Source organism: Mustela nivalis, assembly GCF_964662115.1.
Source record: "Mustela nivalis genome assembly, chromosome: 16".
In the NCBI taxonomy this organism is placed as follows: domain Eukaryota; kingdom Metazoa; phylum Chordata; class Mammalia; order Carnivora; family Mustelidae; genus Mustela; species Mustela nivalis.
The window spans coordinates 16,126,553-16,148,146 of NC_139035.1; the positions used below are offsets into that span (position 1 = coordinate 16,126,553).

The 21,594-nt window shown below is 39.1% G+C and overlaps 1 protein-coding gene across 6 annotated transcripts in view; it reads right to left on the reverse strand.

Annotated features, from left to right (window-relative positions):
• ACBD6 (acyl-CoA binding domain containing 6) overlaps positions 1–21,594 on the reverse strand; it is a 209,131-nt gene that overhangs the window by 17,946 nt on the left and 169,591 nt on the right. For all 6 annotated transcript variants that reach the window (XR_014303661.1, XR_014303662.1, XM_082701758.1 and 3 more), the window contains one exon: positions 5,225–5,255. Coding sequence is in view for 4 of the 6 variants with exons in the window: in XM_082701758.1 (XP_082557884.1) it covers positions 5,225–5,255 (31 nt within the window). In the remaining 2 variants the exon portion in view is untranslated. The remainder of the gene's footprint in view (positions 1–5,224; positions 5,256–21,594) is intronic.

Here is a 21,594-nt window from a genome sequence, read left to right on the forward strand (position 1 = left end):
TTTGACAGGCAGAGATTACAAGTAGGCTGAGAGGTAGGCAGAGAGAGAGAGGAGGACGCAGACTCCCCGCTGAGCAGAGAGCCAGATTCGGGGCTCGATCCCAGGACCCTGGGATCATGACCTGAGCCGAAGGCAGAGGTTTTAACCCACTGAGCCACCCAGGTGCTCCTGATCATCTTTCTTATTGGCTGGGTATATGTTCTTGATATAATCAGAATAACGATCTTATGCAGGTTATTTGCATTTCACATAGCTCCTCCCAGTCTGTGCCTTGCATTCTTACTTTGCTCATACTATCTTTTGTCTAATAGAAGTTTAAAATTTTAATGTACTTATTTAAATTTAAATTATGATTTGTATTCCTGAATGTTTTCTTTCTTTCTTTTTTAAGATTTTTTTACTTACTTATTTGACAGAGAGACATAGAGCAAGAGACTAAACACAAGCGGGGGAGTGGGAGAGGGAGAAGCAGGCTTCCCGCTGGGCAGGGAGCCCTGATGTGGTGCTCAATCCCAGGACCCTGCGATCATGACCTGAGCCAAAGGCAGAGGCTTCACGAATAGCCACCCCAGTGCTCCAATAAGCCATTATTTACCCTATTCATCTAAAAGTTTCTAATTTTGCTTTTCTTTATATATGCATTCAATTCACCTAAAACTGATTGATGTCTATGGGGTGCATTTTTTGGTTATCTACTGTTGTGTAACATACTACTCAAAATCTAGTGGGTTAAATACAACAATGTATTATTTTTCATAATTCTGTGGGTTGAACAGCTAGTTCTTTTGCTTCAAGGAACTAATTTTTAGTTTGTTGATTTTCTCTATTGTTTTTTGATCTTCTATTTCACTTATTTCTACTCTAATCTCTATTATTCTTTCTGCTTTCTTTAGGCTTTGTTTGCTTTTCTTCTCTAGTGTCTTAAAGTGGAAGATTAAGTTAGTTACTAATTCAAGATTTTTCTTCTTTCTTAACATAGGCATTTACAGCTATAAATTTCTCTGCAAGCACTGCTTTAGCTGCACTCCGTAAGTTTTGGCATGTATTATCTTCATTTTCATTCATCTTAAAGTATTTTCTGATTTCTCTTAATTTCCTCCTCCTTGACCCACTTGTTATTTAAGAGTGTGTTGATGAGTTTCCTCATATTTGTGAGTTTCCATGTCTTGACATCTAATGTCATTCCACTGAGGCTGGAGAACATACACTGCACCATTTCTATTCTTTTAAATTTACTGAGTTGTTTCATGGCCTTCATATTGCATATCCTGAAGAATGCTCTATGTGCACTTGAAAAGGATATATATTCTGTTGTTGGATGGAGTGTTTCTTACAAGTCTGTTAGATCTGGTTGGTTTATAGCGTTGTTCAGGTCTTCCATTTCCTTGTTCACCTTCTGTTTAGCTGTTCTATCCATTACTGAAAGTGGGGTGGGGAATCTCCAACTATTATTTTTGAAATGTCTGTTTTGAGTTTTTTCTTTAGTGGTTGCTCTAGGGTTTATCACATAAGTGGTTTAAGTCCAGCTTCAGATTTCTACAGTGATATGTAGAAACATTACTCCCATATATCTCTATTCCATTTTCCTTCTTTTGGTGGTAGTGTTGTTATACCTGTTACATCTATTAATGTTACAAATCCAACAAGACATTATTACAATTACTTTAACATCTGTAGCCCCTTCCTTAACCCACTGTTACTTTGTTCTCATCCATCTCCTTTGGGAAGTTATTGGCAAATACATTATACTTGTATATGTTATGGGCCCAATAATACATTATATACATATTATTTTAGACATTACTTTTTACTAATTATTTTAGATATTACTTTAGACATTACTCTTTAAGAAAGAAAGGAGGAAAAAAGTGTGCATGTACACTTTTTTTTTCTAACTATACAATTGTACTTATGAGTACTCTATTTTTTCATATGGATTTGAATTATGTTTTGGGTCATTTGCTTTTAGTGGAATATTCTCCTTTAGTACTTCATGTCAGACAGGTCCGCCAGCAACAAACGCTCTCAGTTTTTGTTATGTGGGAAAGACCTCTTCATTTTTGAAAGACAGCTTTGCTAGATATAGATTCCTTCTGTTTCTATAAATAGATATTCAAGGTCAGAACACGGTGGGATAACATATTGAAAGTGCTCAAAAGAAACCACTCAACTGGGGCATAAATTATCCTACAAACCAACCCAAACTGTGGCTTCTTTAAAGCTCCATGTTTGGTACTTGTTCGTACTGACGAAGGCTCCTCCCTGATCTAGTGTTCTCCCATCCTCTCCACTACTCTTGAAACTACCCTTCGCCTTGAACTTCTCCAGGCTCCACTGCAAATGAGGTCGGTTCCTTTGGGAAGAGATTAGGAGCTGTTTCGTAGTGTGCTTCTCCCCCTAGGCAAAATCTCTGAGCCAGATTCTAGAGCTGGGAGTGGGGACAGCAGCAAGCTTCTCTTTGAGTGACACCCTTCCTCCCCCTGCTCTAGGAGTTGGTGCTTGGTGGCTTTGTCGGGGCAGCCTGGTGTGCCTCTTGCAGCATGGAGCCATTACAGCTTGTGAGCCAAGGCAAGGGTGATCAGGGGCTCAGTACTGTCAGCGTACCACACCCAAGCCTCCATTTTATGAGGGGATGATGGACAGAATAAGGGAGCCTCCATCTCCTGACTGCACTTGCCCAGGACTTAGCTCTTTATATTTTTGTTCTGCTTTCTGATACATAATCAGGCCACAGACGTTTCCTTGCATTTCTAGTTTATTATGAGTTTTTATCATAAACAATCATATTAGCTAACATTTACTGAGTACCTACAAGGTGGTGGACATTGTCCTAAGCACTTTACATAGATTAGCCCATTATATGTTTATAATATATCTCTGAGGTTATTATTATTATTCCTATCTCACCATAAGTAAACAGATGCATTGAAGTTATTAAATAATCTGTCCAAGTTCAGTAGCAGAACTAGAGTTTGAACCCACAAGTCTGGCATAAGAACCTGGGGTCTTAATCACTTTTGTGTATTGCTTCTTTATATTGCATTCTGTACTGAAGTTCCTCAATTGCTTTTTCTGCATATGATTTTATTTATTTATTTGATAGAGAAAGAGATCACAAGTAGGCAGAGAAGCAGGAGGAAAGAGAGGAGAAAGCAGGCTCCCTGCTGATCAGAGAGCCCTACATGGGGCTCCATCCCAAGACCCTGAAATCATGACCTGAGCAGAGGCTTAACCCACTGAGCCCCCCAGGCACCCCTTTGCATCTGATTTGACCAAATGGTTTTCAAAAAATTCGTTGTGGCAAGCTGCATTAATAAATGTTTAAACTGTTAAATCATTTTTGAATTCCTAGGATAAATTCAACTCGATCACATCTTTAAAAAAATACGACGGATTTCATTTTCTAATATTTTATTCAGGATTTTTTATATATATGTTCAAATGTGAGACTGACTGTGCTGGTTTTGATATCCAGGTTATACTAGCTAAACTCAGAGATAAGTTGGGCCATGCATTTGGTGATATTCCATCTTCATTATTAGGCTGACAAATATAGTTAGCATTAACAGCTAGCACAATAGTTTAGACTCCTAGACAATCTAGTGAGGTTTCTGACACCCAAGCAAATGCTAACAAGCAGTGAACAAAAATGTCCAGGGGCATTTACTACTGAATAGTGGTCTAGGATGGGCAAAACTGGCAAAAGAGGCTACTGTATTCTGTTTCCCGAAGTCTGAAGGTGGTTGATCCTTAATCTGATTTAAATATTGATGGTTGTCTTTTACTCAACCATATTCACGCCCAAATAGAATAAAAGTAAGGATATTTTACTATGTGCTTTATTTACAAAATACCTCAATATCTTGTATCTCACTGAATCTACCCAGTATTCTATAAGAGCCATATTATGTCCATCTTACAGATTATCTTCTATTTTACAGGTAAGTTAAGTGAAGATTACTCAACTAAGCTAATCAGTAAGTGAAATGAGTTAAAAAATCAAATCTATTTTTCTTCACTTCAATTACATCAAGAAAGTATTTCTTGTAGGAGAGCCTGGAGCTCCTACAGTGATGACAACTAGCACCTCTTCTGTCACCGACAATACCAAGAATGAAATAATGAATTTTCAAAGGGAGAAAGGCTCGATTTACTATGAATGTTCCCTTAAGAATTTTTATGAATCTCCAACTTTAGAAGTTATTAATATATTTTTAAACAAAAATTAGTGTATTTCTGCTAGTGACCATTTTCCTTTTTAAATTTGTTTTTATATTATTTCTTAAAATTCAAGTATAATTAATAACAGTGCTATACTAGTCTCAGATATACAATATGACAGTTCAACAAGACTATACATTTCTCAGTGTTCATCAAGGTAAGTATAGCCTGAATCTCCTTTACCCATTTCACCAACCCCCCACCAACCCCCACCTCCCCTCTGGCAACCACCAGTTTGTTCCCTGTTGTTACTTTCTGAAGCAGGCTCCAAGCCTAGCATGGAGTCCAACACGGAGCTTGAACTCACGACCCTGTGATCAAGACCTGAGCTGAGATCAAGAGTCCGACACTGGACTGACTGGGGGACCCAGGTGCCCCTGTTCTCTGTACGGGAGTCTGTCTGTCTCTTTTTTCCTTTGTTCATTTGTTTCTTTAAGTTCTTAGTTTCTTAAATGAGCAAAATCATACGGCATTTGTCTTCCTCTGACTGACTTATTTCACTTAGCATTATACCTGTAGGTTTTCCCATGTCGTTGCAGATAGCAAGATTTCATTCTTCTTTTGTGGCTGAGTAGTATTTCCTAGTGTGTATGTGTGTGTATGCATAATACACATATATACCACATCTTCTTCATTCATTCACCTAACAATGGACACTTGGGTTGCTTCTGTATCTTGGCTATTATAAATAATGCTGCAATCCATATACGGATGCATATCTTTTTGAATTATTGTCTTCATTTTCTTTGGGTAAATATACAGTACTAGAATTACTGGATCAAATGCTAATTCTATTTCTACTCTATTTCTAATTTTCTAAAATTATAAATTTCTAAAATTCTAATTCTATACCTCTGTTGAGGAACCTCCATACTGTTTTCCACAGTGGTTGTACCAACTGACCAGGCATTTTTCTAAGCACTACACAGGGTTGGACGAAGTTGAAATAAACAAATAGAGAAAACTTTCTACTATGATTATTAATAATTTGGAAATATCTTACCGTAATGTAAAGCTGTTTGACCTTCATTATCCTGTAAAAGAAACAAGTAACACAGTTTAGAAGTCTACATTATTACAGAAGTATGAAAGTACATAAGCTACAGCAAATATATCCGACATGCTGAAGCTCTGGTTTATCAGACACAGTTCTGTAAGCCTTCCAGTGACGTCTGACAAGCTTTCTACCGTGGAGAAGAAAAGGTTGCTGAATGGCAACCCGAGCATCACAGTGGCTACAGCAGTCCTAGGACAACCAGGCTGCAGATATGAAAGCAGAGGGAACCTCTTGGCAGCCTGGTTACTCAATTAGTGGTAAAAAAACAAAACAAACAAAAACAAAAACATGAACTGTATATCCTTTATCTTGGTTAGTATTATAATGTTTTTTCTAAATTTACCGCCAAATCTAAGAAGTCTGTGAATTTCTCATAAAAAGTTAGTGGTTCTGGGGCGCTGGGTGGCATAGTCAGTTAAGCAGCTGCTTTCAGCTCGGGTCATGATCTCAGGATCCTGGGACTGAGTCTTGCATCGGGCTCCCCGGCTCAGCAGGGAGTCTGCTTCTCCCTCGGCCTCTGCCCCTCCCACCACTCATGCTCTCTTACTCTCTCTCTCTCATAAATAAATAAAATCTTAAAAAAACTTAGTAGGTGTTTTTTTTTTTTTTAAAAGATTTTTATTTATTTATTTGACAGAGAGAGATCACAAGTAGACAGAGAGGCAGGCAGAGAGAGAGGGAGGGAAGCAGGCTCCCTGCTGAGCAGAGAGCCCGATGCGGGCCTCGATCCCAGGACCCTGAGATCATGACCTGAGCCGAAGGCAGGGGCTTAACCCACTGAGCCACCCAGGCGCCCACTTAGTAGGTTTTTAATCCCCTTTCAAATAGTCACAAACTCCAGGCTTGTAATGTTATCAAATATCACCAGATCAACTATCATAAAGAAGTGTGATTTCAAAGCACACAAAGTCCTAAAAGTTAAGAAAGTCAAAAGTTCCCACAGATAATTCCAATAGTTCAGTTCACTTTTTTATTCTTTTAAAACCAAGATATTCTAACTATATATACTAATTATAGCACAACATTAAGTACCTTTTAGCAATGCTGCCTCTTAAGAGCAGGTGATCATATTAATTAGCAACAAATAAATCAGGATTAAGTACAAGAAGTAGAATTTAGCAGTCAATTTGATATTCACTTAGTAATATGCATAGCCACTATTGTGCCCCTGGTAATTAAGAATAAATGCTTAATTATTGTGACTACCTGGGAAAGGGTGATATTATGGCTTATCATATTTTCTTTGAGATCTCTGTGTCATGGGTATTAAGACCAGCAAATCCTTTCAGGGCAATTTACCACTTTCCTTTTAAAACTTTGGGTTTTTTTAAAGTTTTATTTTAAGACTTACAATTTTGTTTCTTAGCTGTGTTTGTTTGGGCTCCTGGAGAATTATCTTGCCTTTTTTTTTTTTTTTTAAATAAGCTCTGCTATGAATTTAAAGGGATGCTTTTTATATTTTATTCTGCATTGCTGGGTGTTATGTGGTGGGAGAATTTTCAGATTATTTAGTCTAGAATCTTACAGGAAAAGGAAATCCCTTAACCTTTAAGACATAGTTTAGCTTCTTCAGGAAACCTCCCCAACTCCTCAGGTGGGGTTAGGGGGCACTTTTCTACTACTGGGCAGAGCACACTATATGTACTTACCTGTCTCTTCCACTAAGACAGTAAACTTCTTGCAGGCAAGTACTACGTCTTTTACCAGTTTCTATCACAATATCTTGCATATAGGGGGTGTGACGTATAAATGTTCATGAAATGAGAGAATGAATATACTACTTTAATCTTTCCTCATTCATTTATTCTTTAATTTTTTGACCTACCTTTTTTCTTTTACCTGAATTAAAAAGTGAGTCCCCACATAATTCCTATAGTGTGATGTATAATACCAGATAAAGTAATACAATGAGGGACTAACCAATGATGAACAGGAGACTCAGCTGACAGTTAACTAAGTGCTAAATGACTACTATATTCAGTTTGATTTCTAGATTCTTTTTTGTTCATATGTGTGCACAGCAAACTGGCCTCTCTTGAATTTATAGATTATTTCTCTCCCTACATGTATTCTGCACTAATCTTTTCTTACTTTATTTTGATCACATCTCCATTTTATTAATAATTATTTCTTTAAGGACTTCGTTTTCTTCTATCTCCAGACTGTGTACCCTATCAAATATAAGAAATATATTTAATTTCACCAAATGAGGTACTAATGAAAATATTAAATATTTTGTTCAGAACTGATATGCTGGAAACTTTATTTTATCCCTTTAACATTAAGCCACTAATAACACTACTGTTTCCTATAAATAAAACTCTGTGGCCGAGTCTCCTTTTTTTCTTACTGCTAAAAGGAGTTTATTAAACTGAATTAAGAGTGATATTTCTAAGTCAAGATACACATATTTTACAGCTAACATATTTATAGCTAACTTCATATTCAATGGTGAAAAACAGAGTTTTTCCTCTAAGATCTGAAACAGGACAAAGATGTCCACTCTCACCATTTTATTCAACATAGTACTAGAAGTCCTAGCTGCGGCAATCCGACAAGAGAAAGAAATAAAAGGCATCCAAATTGGTAAGGAAGATGTAAAACTGTCACTATTTGCAGACAACACTACCTACAGAAAAACCTAAAGACTCTACCAAAACCTACTAAAAATGATAAGTGAATTCAGTAAAGTTGCAGGATATAAATTTAATATATGTAAATCTGTTGCATTTCTATACACTAATAATGAAGCAGCACAGAGAAATTAAGAAGGCAATCCCATTAATAATTATACCAAAAGGGGGCGCCTGGGTGGCTCAGTCGTTTAGCGTCTGCCTTTGGTTCAGGTCATCATCCCAGCATCCTGAGATGGAGCCCCACATCGGGCTCCCTGCCAGGCAGGAAGCCTGATTCTTCCTCTCCCCCCCACCCCGCTTGTGTTACCTCTCTTGCTGTGTCTCTGTCAAATAAATAAATAAAGTCTTTAAAAAAGAATAATAATTGTACCAAAAGGATAAAATACATAGGAATAAACTTAATCAAGGAGGTGAAAGATCTGTACTCTGAAAACCATAAAACACTGATGAAAGAAATTGAAGATGAAACAAACAAATGAGAAGATATTCCATGTTCATGGACTGGAAGAACCAATATTGTTAAAATGTCCATATGACCCAAAGCAATCTACAGATTCAATGTAATCCTTATCCTTAAGTAATAACAGCATTTTTTCTTACAAAGTGAGAACAAATAATCCCAAAATTAATATGGAATTACAAAAGAGCATGAACAGCCAAAGCAATCTTGAGAAAGAACAAGACTGAAGGTATCATAATCCCAGATTTCAAGATATACTACAAAGCTGTAGAAACCAAAAGAGTATCGTACTGGCACAAAAACAGACACATAGAGCAGCAGAACAGAACAGAAAGCCCAGACATAAACTCACGCTTATATGGCCAATTAATCTATGACAAAGGAGGCAAATAGTCTTTGATAAATGGTACTGGGAAAACTGGACAGCTACATGCAAACAAGTGAAACTGAAGAACTTTTTTATACCACACTCAAAAATAAACAAAATGGGCTAAACAACTAAATAGGAGATCTGAAACCATACAACTCCTAGAGGAAAACACAAGCAGTAATTTCTCTGACATCAGCCTTAGCAATATTTCTCTACAGGCATGGGAGACAAAAGCAAAAATAAACTATTGGGACTACATCAAAATAAAAAGTTTCTACACAACAAAGGAAACCACCAATAAAATGAAGTGGCACCCACTGAACAGGAGAAGATATCTGCAAATGATATATCCAATAAGGGATTAATACCCCAAAAAATAAAGTCACGGAATGAATAAGACAGGAATAAAAGATACAGTATAGGGAACAGAGTCAATGACCTTGCTATATCATTGCAGGGGGCAGACAGAAATGGTAGCTACACTTGTGGCGAGGGTAGAGAAGTCAAATCACTGTGTTGTATACCTGAAACGAATGTAACATGTGTGTCAACTAAACTCAAAAACAAACAAACAAAATCCCCTGACATTTTGCTGGAAAACAAGAGTAGTTTTTTTTTTTTTTTTTAAGAATTTATACAACTCAATCCCCTGAAACAATCCAATTAAAATGGACAAAGGACCTGTATGGCCAACAGACACATGAAAAAGATGCTCAAGATCACTGATCATCAGGAAAATGCTAATCAAAAATCACAATAAGGGGTGTCTGGGTGGCTCAGTCGGTTAAGCATCCAACTCTCGATTTCAGCTTAGGTCATGATCCCAGGGTTGTGAGATCGAGGCCCACACCAGGTTCCACGCTCAGCACAGAGTTTGCTTAAGGTTCTCTCCCCCTCCCTCTGCCCTGCTCTCAAAAATATAAAATAAAATAATAAGAATAAATTAAAAAAATTTTAAAACCCCATAATAAGATATCATCTTACATCTGTCAGAATGGCTAGAATAAAAAAGACAAGAAATAACAAGTGTTGACAAAGTTCTGGAGAAAAAGGAACCCTTATGCACTGCTGGTGAGAATGTAAATTGGTGTGGTCACTGTGGAAAACAGTATGGAGGTTCCTTAAAAAATTAAAAATAGAAATATCATATGATCCAGTAATAGCACTGCTAGGTATTTACCCAAAGAAAATAAAAACACTAATTTGAAAAGATATGTGCACCCCTGTATTTTTGCAACATTATTTACAGAAGCATAGGGAAGCAACTCATGTGTCCACTGACAGATGAATGGATAAAGAAGATATGACATATACATATGTACATACATGCATACATACATACTAGGGAGTATTATTCAGCCATAAAAAGAATGAGATCTTGCCATTTGGGACAACATGGATGGACCCAGAGGGTATTATGTTAAGTGAAAGAAATCACAGAAAGGCAAATGCAGTATGATTTCACTTATATGTGGAATCTAAAAAACAAAACAAAACAAACAAACAAAAAACCAAACTCTTCTTAAATACAGAGAACTGGTGGTTGCCAGAAGGGAATTAGGTGGGGAACATGTCAAATAGATAAGAAAGCTTAAGGGGTATAAACTTCCAGTTTAAAAAAAAAACAAAAACAAAACAAAACGTCAGGGAGATGAAAAGTACAGCATAGGGAATATAATAAAAAATAAAAGATGTGGGGTGCCTGGGTGGCTCAGTGGGTTAAAGCCTCTGACTTTGGCTCAGGTCATGGTCTCAGGGTCCTGGGATCGAGCCCCACATCGGTCTCTCTGCTCAGCAGGGGCCTATTTCCTCTTCTCTCTCTGTCTGCCTCTCTGCCTACTTGTGATCTGTCTGTCAAATAAGTAAATAAAATCTTTAAAAAAATAAAAAAATAAGATGTAAATTTATAGGCAGATTTCTATTTTTCTATTTTTGTGACCATAGTGATATTGATATTCTAATTCAATTCAGGCTTGATCTATCATCTCTACCAATAATAGTTCTAAAGATACAGCAGTAAGTCAGCACAAACCATTGAAATCATCAGAGCTACAGAGAAGGGATGGATTTTCCCATGTGTCTAAAGAGACATGCGGTTCTTATCCAGTAACTTGATATTTAAAATATAAATTTTATTTTAAAAATAGTATTTCAAGTGAATACATAGTAAGGGATGCACACAAGAAAATTAGTAGTGAAAAATCAGAAGTAGTGATAAAAATTACGAGTTAGTAATTTAATTTTGGGTAATTTTTAATATTTCTAAGCTGGAATATACTACCTCTTTTTTTTTAAGATTTTAAAAATTTATTTATTTGACAGACAGAGATCACAAGTAGGCAGAGAGGTAGGCAGAGAGAGAGGAGGAAGCAGGCTCCCTGCTGAGCAGAGAGCCCGATGCAGGGCTCGATCCCAGGACCCTGGGATCATGACCTGAGCCAAAGGCAGAGGCTTTAACCTACTGAGCCACCCAGGCGCCCCTGTACTACCTCTTTTTATGAGATCTGTGACTCTATAAAAGAATATGATTAAAAGTAATTTGACAATTTAGAATATTGAAAATGTATTTGATGATTATTTTTCTAAGAATTTTTCTGGATACATGAATTAAGGCTTCATTTGAAGGTGATGGGTATCCTCCTGTCTTTCCTGGGAGAAAAAAAGTAGGTACAGTAATACTTCATTTAACCAGAATCTTTACAGAGTGAAAAACCTGTCAGGAGGTTTTTCAAACAATTGGAATATTACCCTTTGAACATACAACCTGTAGAAGAGAGAAAAAGATAAAACAAGATGAAACCAGAGAGGGAGACAAATCACAAGAGACTCTTAATCATAGGAAACAGAACGAGGATAGCTAGAGGGCTGGTAGGTGAGGGCATGGAGTAACTGGGTGACGGGCATTAAGGAGGGCACGTGATGTAATGAGCTGTGCGTGTTATACAAGACTGATGAATCACTGACCTCTACCACTGAAACCAGTAACACATTATATATTAATAAACTGAATTAAAAATAAATAAATAAAATAAAAACACCATCCCTATAAATCTTCTAGAGTACCTTACTTCTTATCACTCTGCGTGAAGAACACGGAAGATAACTGAACCTACTCTTGAGTTAGAGTTATCGTCATAAATGCATGATGGCCCTCAATGATGTCTGGCAACAAGTAAACATCTGGGAATACGAGTAAACAAAAACATCCTTTTTCCCCATTTTTAAAGAAACTTTAGTTGACACATAATCAGTTTCAGGTGTATAGAACAGTGTTTCTGTATTTACATACATTATGAGATGTTTATCACAAATGAAGTCCCGTCACCACATGATGCTATCGCAGGATTACTGACTACTCTATGCTGCTCTCTTCTTCCCAGTGACTGATTTATTTCAAACCAGCAGTGTGTCCCTCTTAATTCCCTCCATCTATTTCACTCATTCCCCGCAGCTGGCAACTGTCAGCTTGTTCTCTGTATCTATGCATCGGTTTCTGTTTTGTTTCCTCACTTGTTTTTTTAGATTCCACACATGAGTGATAGCACGTGACATTCATCTTGCTCTGACTTATTTCATGTAGTGTCACGTCCTCTCGGTCCATCCCTGTTGCTCATCTGGCAGGATTTCCTCCTTTCTTGTGGCTGAATAATGTCCACTGCACATATATACCACATCTTCTCGGTCTGTTCGTGTATCAATGGACACCTGGGTTGGGTTTCCCTCTCACGGCTATTGTGAATAACGCTGCAGTAAACATGGGGTGCATATATCTTTCCAAGTTAGTGAAAAAACATCATTTATTATACATGATATTATATAAATGGTGCCTTCTTAGGACATGAAGCTATAGAAATCTATTTGGACTTTCATTAAATGACCCCAGACTACTTTTGCTTTTCACCTATTTTTACCTTAGTGTTTTTTTTTTTTTTAACAGCTTTTCCTTGTCACAGGATTATCAAATATCCTTTATTACTGACAATGTGCCTCAACTCCTACCATTTTCTGCTTCCGCCGAGGGCTGGTGATCAGATCAGTAAGCTCAAGTGGTGTCTAACATTTGGAAGCGGTCTCTGAGCGCAGGACCGGTGATGGTATTACATGACCTGCTGTAGACTGTCACACATCTCTATATTCCATTTTATCTTGAGTGTCCAGCTACATTCTCTTGGTCAGTGATTTTCACTGTATGTGTATTTTTCATACTCTGAGGGGGTCTGTGTGCGGGGAATTTGGAGTGGAAGTAACTGAGGCCAACGGAAAAGCTCTGGCTGAGAAGGGGACCAACCTGGAGCCCCTGAACACTTGGCACCAGCTGCCAGCGCCGTCACCAGAAGGGACCTCACAGGCGGACCCTGAAAGCCACTTCTAGAGACCTGAGGATGCTGGGTTCAGGAGCCTCGGGAGAAGGCAGGTGTCACTGTCTGACTTGCTCTCTTCCTGCCTCTGGACACTCATCTAATCCTGCACAGTGGCGGAATGTGACGAGAACATGACGGAAAGGACAAGCAAAGGCAGAGCGTACTGATTACTCATCCCCTGTGAGGCAAATGCACGAATTCACAACTACACAAATGTTCTTGAGAACAGGTGTGTTTTTGGAACTGAAGTGGAGATGAGTGCTCTGACTTCCTCTGCTAGGGAAGCTGCTAGAGAGACGGCCGGGAGGCAGAGGCAGAGCGCGAGGAGCGGCTGAGGGGAGGGAAGGACGACGTATCTGCCGCACCACAACGTGGTCCTCCTAGGTTCACCTAATGCTCAGACGCCTACACCGGAGCACACCTGGCATCAGTGTATTCAGGATTTCTGACAGAGACCATTCAGAACTTGCTAGCAGGGCAGCGTCTGATGGCGGCTTCGCATAATTCACGTGACAGCTCGCCTAGCCATCTAGGAGTTACCTCTTTTCTAAGGAGATACAGCTCACGTGGGAGGAGAAGAAATCCCTAAAAGTGGGTGCGGAATCTACCCGGACTTAGAAGCCGGGCTGTCTTATAGGAGCCACGGTCTTGGAAACAATAGCATCCAGGGTTGCACAGCGGCTATGCCGATTCTAAGAAACTCAGGACAGTCCAAAGTACAGTGCCTCCACCAAACACTCATCCCTCCTTTGCAGGTCCTCCCAGCCCAGATGCAATTTATAATCAGATGGTGATTTTTTGTTTGTTTGTTTTTGTTTTGTTTTTTAAAAAGATTTTATTTATCTGACAGAGATCACAAGTAGGCAGAGAGACAGACAGAGACGGGTGGGGGGGGAGCAGGTTCCCTGCTGAGCAGAGAGCCTGATGTGGGGCTCAATCCCAGGACCCCAAGATCATGACCTGAGCCGAAGGCAGAGGCTTAACCCACTGAGCCACCCAGGCAGAGCAGCAGAGAAGCAGACAGATCAGTTCCCTCTCTGCTGAGCGGGGAGCCGATGAGGGGCTCGATCCCAGGACCCTGGGATCATGACCTGAGCTGAAGGCAGCCACTTAATGGACTGAACCACCCAGGCACCCCCAGAGGGTCATTTTTATATGTGTGTTGCCTAGTAATATAACTGACATTTTTAATGTCATCAGGTTACTAAGGGAACTTAAACATTTTTACCTGACGTCAGCTTTTCATCCAGCGGGGGAAACTGTAGTAAGTATCACCTATCACCATATGGTACTACACACGTAGTCAGAATGCCCATCAAGAAGTTTAATATGAAATACTTTTTGGATCTCAAAGGACTTGGCCAACTCAAACTATGTCACTTTGACCATGAAAACTTCTTTCAGGGCACGTGTTCTCCCTTCCTATTTTTATTTTCTTTTTGCCTAAATTCGCTGAATACCTAGGTGAATTGGGCTACAATTTTTACTATAGCTGGTTGTTTAATCAGGAGAATCTGATAGGATAATACTAAATAAAGCCAAAACAATACTAGTAATCCTAAAGCATATCTAGAAGAATAAACGCATGAGCATACTTAAGAAAACGAGGGCCTAGCAATGCCATCTCTGGAAATTTACCCCCGAGAAACACGGTCCTATTAGCAAGTGTTCACGGTAATAAATGGCATGTTGTTCATGTCTACTGTTTATCTAGCTTCTCAAGCCAGAAATGTGAGGTCCATCCTTGCCTTCTCTTTTCCTCATCTTTATACACCGATTCAATCAGCAACTCCTTCTTCCACTTCCCAAACACCCGTCTTCATTTCTCTCCATTCTCATGGCCTACCCACCTCCCATTACACGTTAAAATCCCAACTCTCAGTCCCCCGGACTGGGACCTTATTCAGAAAAAGGCTGCAGTTATGCATCTATACACTAAGGAAAGCCAGGGATTGCAGGGAGGACTCTCCCTAGATCTCAGAGGAATGACCGCCCTACTAACAATTAGTTCCTATTTTTCTACACCACCCAGTTTGCAGCACTTCCCTACGGCAATTCTAGCAATTCTAGCTCCACCTCAGTCCAATCCTCCGTCCTTCTCACCTGGGCTAATGCGCTGCCTTCATACTTGCGCCCCGGCCCCTCCCACTGCTGACCTACCGCGGTCTATTCCTCACACAGCAGACAGTGTGGCCTTTTCAAAAGTTAAATTAGATCACATCACCACCTTGGTTTAATATCCTTCGGTGGCTTTCCATTGCTCTTTTTAGAATAAAGTGCAAAACTCTTACCATGTCCTAGGATAACAGTTCTTAAACTTTCTGGTCTTCAAAATTACTGAGGACTCCAAGGGTTTTTGTTTATATGGTTTAAATCTGTCAATATTTGCCATATTAGAAATTAAAGTTGAGAAATTTAAAAATCATTACCTGTTACCTAGAAGTAACTTAATTTTAAAATTTTATTTGTTTTTAATTTTTAGACAGAGAGAATACAAGCAGGTAGGGGGAGGTATAGAGGGAGAGAGAGAATCTCAAGCCCCTGAGATCACGACCTGAGCGGAAGTCAAGAGTTAGATGCTTAACTGACTGAGCCACTCGGGTGCCCCAGAAGTAACTTAATTTTTTAAATGCAAATATATTTTCCAAAGGAGAAGAAAACACAGTGAGAAGACTGACATTGTTTTACATTTTTGAAAATCTCCTTAATGCCTGGCTAAGCAGAAAATAACCAGATATTTGTGTCTCATTCAGCATTCAATCTGTTGTGATGCCATGTCCCGAGGCCTCTGGAAAATGTCACTGCATACACAGGAGTGAATGAGTGTAAAAAGGGGCAATTAGTGTCTTACTGTTGTTACGAAAATAGTTTTGAAAAGATCAGGACTCCTAGGGGTTCCCATTTCCTACTTTGGGAACCGTGGGGCCTAGGAAACCCTGCATAATTTACCCCTGCCTAACTTTCTAACCTGATCTCATACACGCTGTTCCTCCTGCTCTCCACGTGGCTGGATCCTTCCGCATCCTTCAAGTCCTAGCCTCTCTTTCATCAGGTAGAGGAAGTTTTCCTTCACTACTTGCTTCAAAGAGGTCACCTCCTACTGTTATTCTTCAGTTCAATTCTCTGCTTGTTTCTTTCATAGCACTTATTACAATTTATAGTTTAAAAACACATTTATCTGTCATCTTTATTTGATTATGGGTTCCACAAGGATAGCACTCTTGTCTGCCCTTTTGACTGTTAGATCCCTGGGACAGTATCTGGGACACAGTAAGCATGCAAACATTTTACCGAGTGAATGAATAAATGAATCATGGATTTGTACAAATATTTATCTGCCAAGGATGTCGCTGCTTACATTCATTTATTAACAAATATTTACTGAGTACCTATTATGTGCCAGGCATTGTTCTAAGTACGAGGAATAGAAACAGACAAAAATCTCCACCCTAGTTTTGGAGGAGGGGGGATACAGAAGATAAACTAAGGAAGTAAAACACGTAATATGTTGGATTATAATACACAATACAGAGAAAAATGCAGCAGGAAGGGATAGAGGATGCTGAAGGTACGGTAGAATAGGTTTCAGCTTAAAATAAAGTAGTCTACACAACCTTACTGGAAAAATTATGGGGGTGGGGGTGGTGAAAAACCTGAAAATGGTGAGGGAACAAGCTGTATGAGTATCGGGGAGAGCAACAGAGGGAGCAAGACGAGCAAATACAGGTCTCCGAAAAGGTCATATGCTGGCATGTTTCAGGAACTAAAATGGGCCAGTATGGATCAGTCATAGGAAATGAGGTGTGAGAAGTAACAGAGGGCCAGATGGCATAGGGCCTTGTAGGCCATTACAAGGATTCTGGCTTTATTTTTGAATTCCATGAGAGGTCACTGGAGGGTTTTAAGCAGAGGAGTAACTTGACTTCACTTAGCGGCTATGAGAATCACCCCGGATGCTGGGTGAAGATGAGACTGAGGGAAATGGGCAGACCAGACAGCAAGCGTATTTTAGCCATCTGGGTAAGAAATGATGGGGACGTGGGCCAAAGTGCGAGCAGAAGGCAAGGTGAGAAGTAGTCAGATTCGGGTCATATTATGACGATAGAAGGAATAGAATTTGCTGACAGATTGTGTGTTAACCAAGAAAAGAGAGAAGTTAAGGATTCCATCAAGAATTTGGCCTGAGCAACAAGGATATAACTGCCAATGTAACTGCCATTAAGAAAGACAGGAAAGACTTGGGGTAAAGGAGGTTTCATGGGTAAGATCAGGAGTCTGGTTTGGGACAGATTAAGTGTGAGATGTCTATCAGACATCTAAGACAGATGTCATGTAGGCAGTTAGGTGGTCTGAAGGAAAGAGGTATGGGCTGGAAATACAAATTTGAGACTCGTGAGGATATACTTAGAGCCCAGAGACAAGATGAGATCACCAAAGAACTGGGTATAGAGAAAAAAAGAGAACCGAAGTTTGAGCTCTAGAGACTCCCAAAACAAGAGGACAGGAAAAAGGGAAACTAAAGGAACTGAAAAGGAACTACTGAGAGGAATAAGCCAAAGGAACTGAGGAGGCCAGTAAGGTAGTTAGAAAATCAGATGAGTGTAATGTCCTGAAACCTAAGAGAATATAAAGTATTTCGAGAAGGAGTAATCAATTGTGCCCAACACTGCTGATAGTCATGTATGGTAAGAACTTAAAAGTGATCATTGGATTTAACCAATGTTAGTTAGTGGTTTTACTGTTAGGAACTGGAAGAAGGGTGGAAGTGAACACCTACGTCAGCTGGGTCCAAGAGATAATGAGAAAGGAGAAGTTGGAGCATAAACAACTCTTTCATGGAATTTTGCCTTAAAGAATGAAATGGGGTGGCAGTTGGACAGTTAAATGGACACAGACAGAAGCACACTTGTATGCTCATGGAACTTACGGAACTTAGAGAAGAGGGAAGACTGATAACGCAAACAAGGATTATGTGGAGTTAGATGCTTGAGGAGGAGTGGATGGGACTGGACGTGAGAGAGGGGCCGGCTGGGGCGCCTGCGGGGCTCAGTCGTTAAGCTTCTGCCTGCAGCTCAGGTCATGATCTCAGAGTCCTGGGATCGAGCCCCGCACCGGCTCCCTGCTCAGCGGGGCGTCGGCTTCTCCCTCTCCCACTCCCCCTGCTTGTGTTCCCTCTCGTGCTGTCTCTCTCTCTGTCAAATAAATAATTAAAATATTAAAAAAAAAAAAAGAGAGAGAGGGGCTGGCTTTTGGAGCACAGATAGTTCATGCACACTCAGAGAAGGGATGGAGGCCTATTCCGTTCACACATGCTCACAGGAAGGAACAGGAGATCTACATAAGCACAGAGGCAGGGAGGTGGGTAGACAGGACAGTGAGAACTTGCGGAAGTTTTTTTAAAGTGACTCCTGTTTCCTCAGTTAAATGGGAAGAAACGTCATCAGCAGAAATGAGGATGAGGAAGGAGGTGTTTGGATTTTCAGGAGAGAAGAGTTACCGGGAGTTATCTAGTGGAGTAGAAGAGTTAATGAGGTAAGGAAACGTACTGTGAATGCTGGGCAGCACTTGACATTGATGGTCCTAACTGAGGAGAGTGCAGCTGTGTATTTTTCTCCTGACATGTTTAGCTGCACAGGTACAGACAAGGAAGAATAAGAGAATTAAACACCTACTTTTGGAAAGCCTCTATGTGAGGGCCACAATGATACATAAGCCAGTTCTAGTCTGAGCTCATGGAGTTTGCATTCTTGCTAATACACTGCAAGAGAGAACGACCCGAGCATCCTACCAGTGGCCTGGATACAGTCTGATACACCTGCATGACAGGATACTAGGCACCCATCTACGGATAAGAAAAGATATTCATGATAAATAAAGTAGGTTAAAAACTATGGTCAGGATGACCCCACTTTTATTTTTGAAATGTGTTATGTACCTACAGAAAAAAAAGACAAGGAAAGCATCAAAAGAGATAAAGGATTATCTCAAGGTTGAAACTAAAGATGATGAAAATCTTTTTCTTTATACTTACTTGCATCTTTATGAAATGTCTTACATCTATTGTTATTAATTTTAAAACAAGAAAATGTTACTATTCATTTGTATTTTCTCTGAACCGGAATGCCATCTATATGTTTACAAACATTTTTCAGCGATAACTACTTAGCTCTTTCCGATAAAAACCCTTTCCAAAGCTCTTTCCGGGGCGCCTGGGTGGCTGAATCAGTTAAGCGTCTGCTTTTGGCTGGGGTCATGATCTCAGGGTCCTAGGACTGAGCCCTGTGTCGGGCTCTCTGCTCACTGGAACCTGTTTCCCCCTCTGCCCCTTACCCTGCTCATGTTCTCTGTCTCTCTCAAATAAATAAAGTCTTTATCAAACCAATTAAACCCATGGCTACTTATAAAATGGCTCTTCACAGTTAAGAGCATGATAGGGCTATCTCCCATCTATTTCTGGTTTGCTGTGTTCCTCAGATCACCATGTCTAATTCAGGGCTTTCGAGTTCACATGGTGTGGGCTGAAGTGTTCTGTGTTTAATGTAAAATGTTGAGATTTTTTGATCTTTCGACTTAGAGCATGTCCACCCAGAAATCAATTAGAACAGGGACATGAACATAAGAACCATGACTCCAATACAGAACTGACTGGCAAGTTGGGAACAGAAAGACAGGAGGACAACCAGCTTGTCTTCTAATTCTATTATCTTTCCTGTCTTCCAAGAGTACTAGAAAAAGGAATAGGCTTTAAAAAGACATCAAGAATTTTCCTCAATTCTGGGTTGTTTGTATGTCTAAGTACCTCGATATGTCTAAAGAATAGGTTTCTGGCTGAAACAAAGACGATTATTTTAAATTACATGCTAATCAAATCAGTCTTTAGGGAACCAAATGCAAATTCTTCTTTTATTCACCTTTTGTATGCCTAGTACATTAAAAGCACTTAGGAAAGGTTCAATCAATGAACTTGATGGTAATGAATGACTAATATAAAGCCTATTCAGTTTTTAATCATAGTTAATAATCACTTTAAATCAACTACTATATTATAATACTCTTACTATTATGATTATGATGCTTTAATAAAACACATTACCTTATATTTACAAAATCTTTACCTCTACTATTCCTCTTTGTGTGTTTAAGTGGTATTTGTATTGAAGCAAGAATACGATTCCAAACATTTTTTTCTTGGTAACTTCAAAATAGGATATAGGAAACCAAACCTTAGTCTTTATAAACATTCTGTTTTAAAATATATTACAAAGAATAAATGGAATTGAATGTCAAGAATGAGTAAGTGAAAGCTTTTACTCATCTGGTTTACAACTTATATCAGCTAATTTTTTAAAATTTAAGTTGATTAAATTTTTTGGTTGTTTCATTTCAAATGGCCACACCAGAAAAGGGTTGTTTGTCATGGTTATTTATGCCTTTCCTTTCTGTTTTAGCTTAAAAGAAATGTTCAAATTTAATAAATACGGAGCTGTTATAAACAGTAGCAAAAACAATTCCAATAAATTAAAATTGGTTATACATTTGAAATCTTTGTAAGAGATTATACATTAGAGTAAAATAAAAATACTCAGCTGAATTAAAATAAACAAAATCACATAGTAAAGTTGGAGTATAGGAAAATTCAGCCATGCTTTTTTTGTAAAATCCAGGCTACAAAAGCACAGAAATGTGCAACTCCTCCACTATACCCCCATGTCCTTTCTGTTTCCAAATCAATAATAAAAATTCATAAGGAATAAAAATGAATGACAAAATAATACAAGAAATCTCAAGACCCAGACTCTCAAAAAAGAAAAGGAAAAATATGTCCACATTCCCATTTACTGATTCTCTACCATTACCTTTAAAGTGGGAGAGAATCATCAAAGCTCCCCTCCATCTGGTCTGTTTCTGTTCTGACTCTTGAAGGGACTTGAAACTATCACCCACCACCTTGAGACTGGACTCCAAGGCAGCCACTCTCCTTTAGAACTTTCGCTAGAACCCCGAGGCTTCCCAATCCTTAACTAAAACTGTCTCTCTCATCCCCCCTTTATCTTGTATTTTTTGTGAATACGTGTGCCCCTGCTCTTTTGAAGGTAAGGACCCTGGCCTACTTTAACTTCTGAGACCCCCATTACCAGCATCCTTCATATCTAGCAGAAAACTCTGCATAAAGTTAAAGTTAAATAAGACTAAAGAAAAATAACGACTTGTAAGAAAACCAAATATAGTTCTAGGTCACTGATCCAAGGGCTTGCTCTCTAGCACTCGCAAGTCCCTGAAATAGGGCCCACAGGACAGAGGAAAAATGCTGAGAAGGAACACATTAAACACATTGTGACCAGCTGCCTCCCTGGATAGAAGGATTCTTCTACCTAGTTTGAGAAAGCAATGAAAGCCTAATTTGCCTACAATTATGAGATGCAACACGAAAAGTAAGAGACCTGGACAGTGTAAAGGGAAGGAGAACAAGGAGAAGAGAAATGATAAGA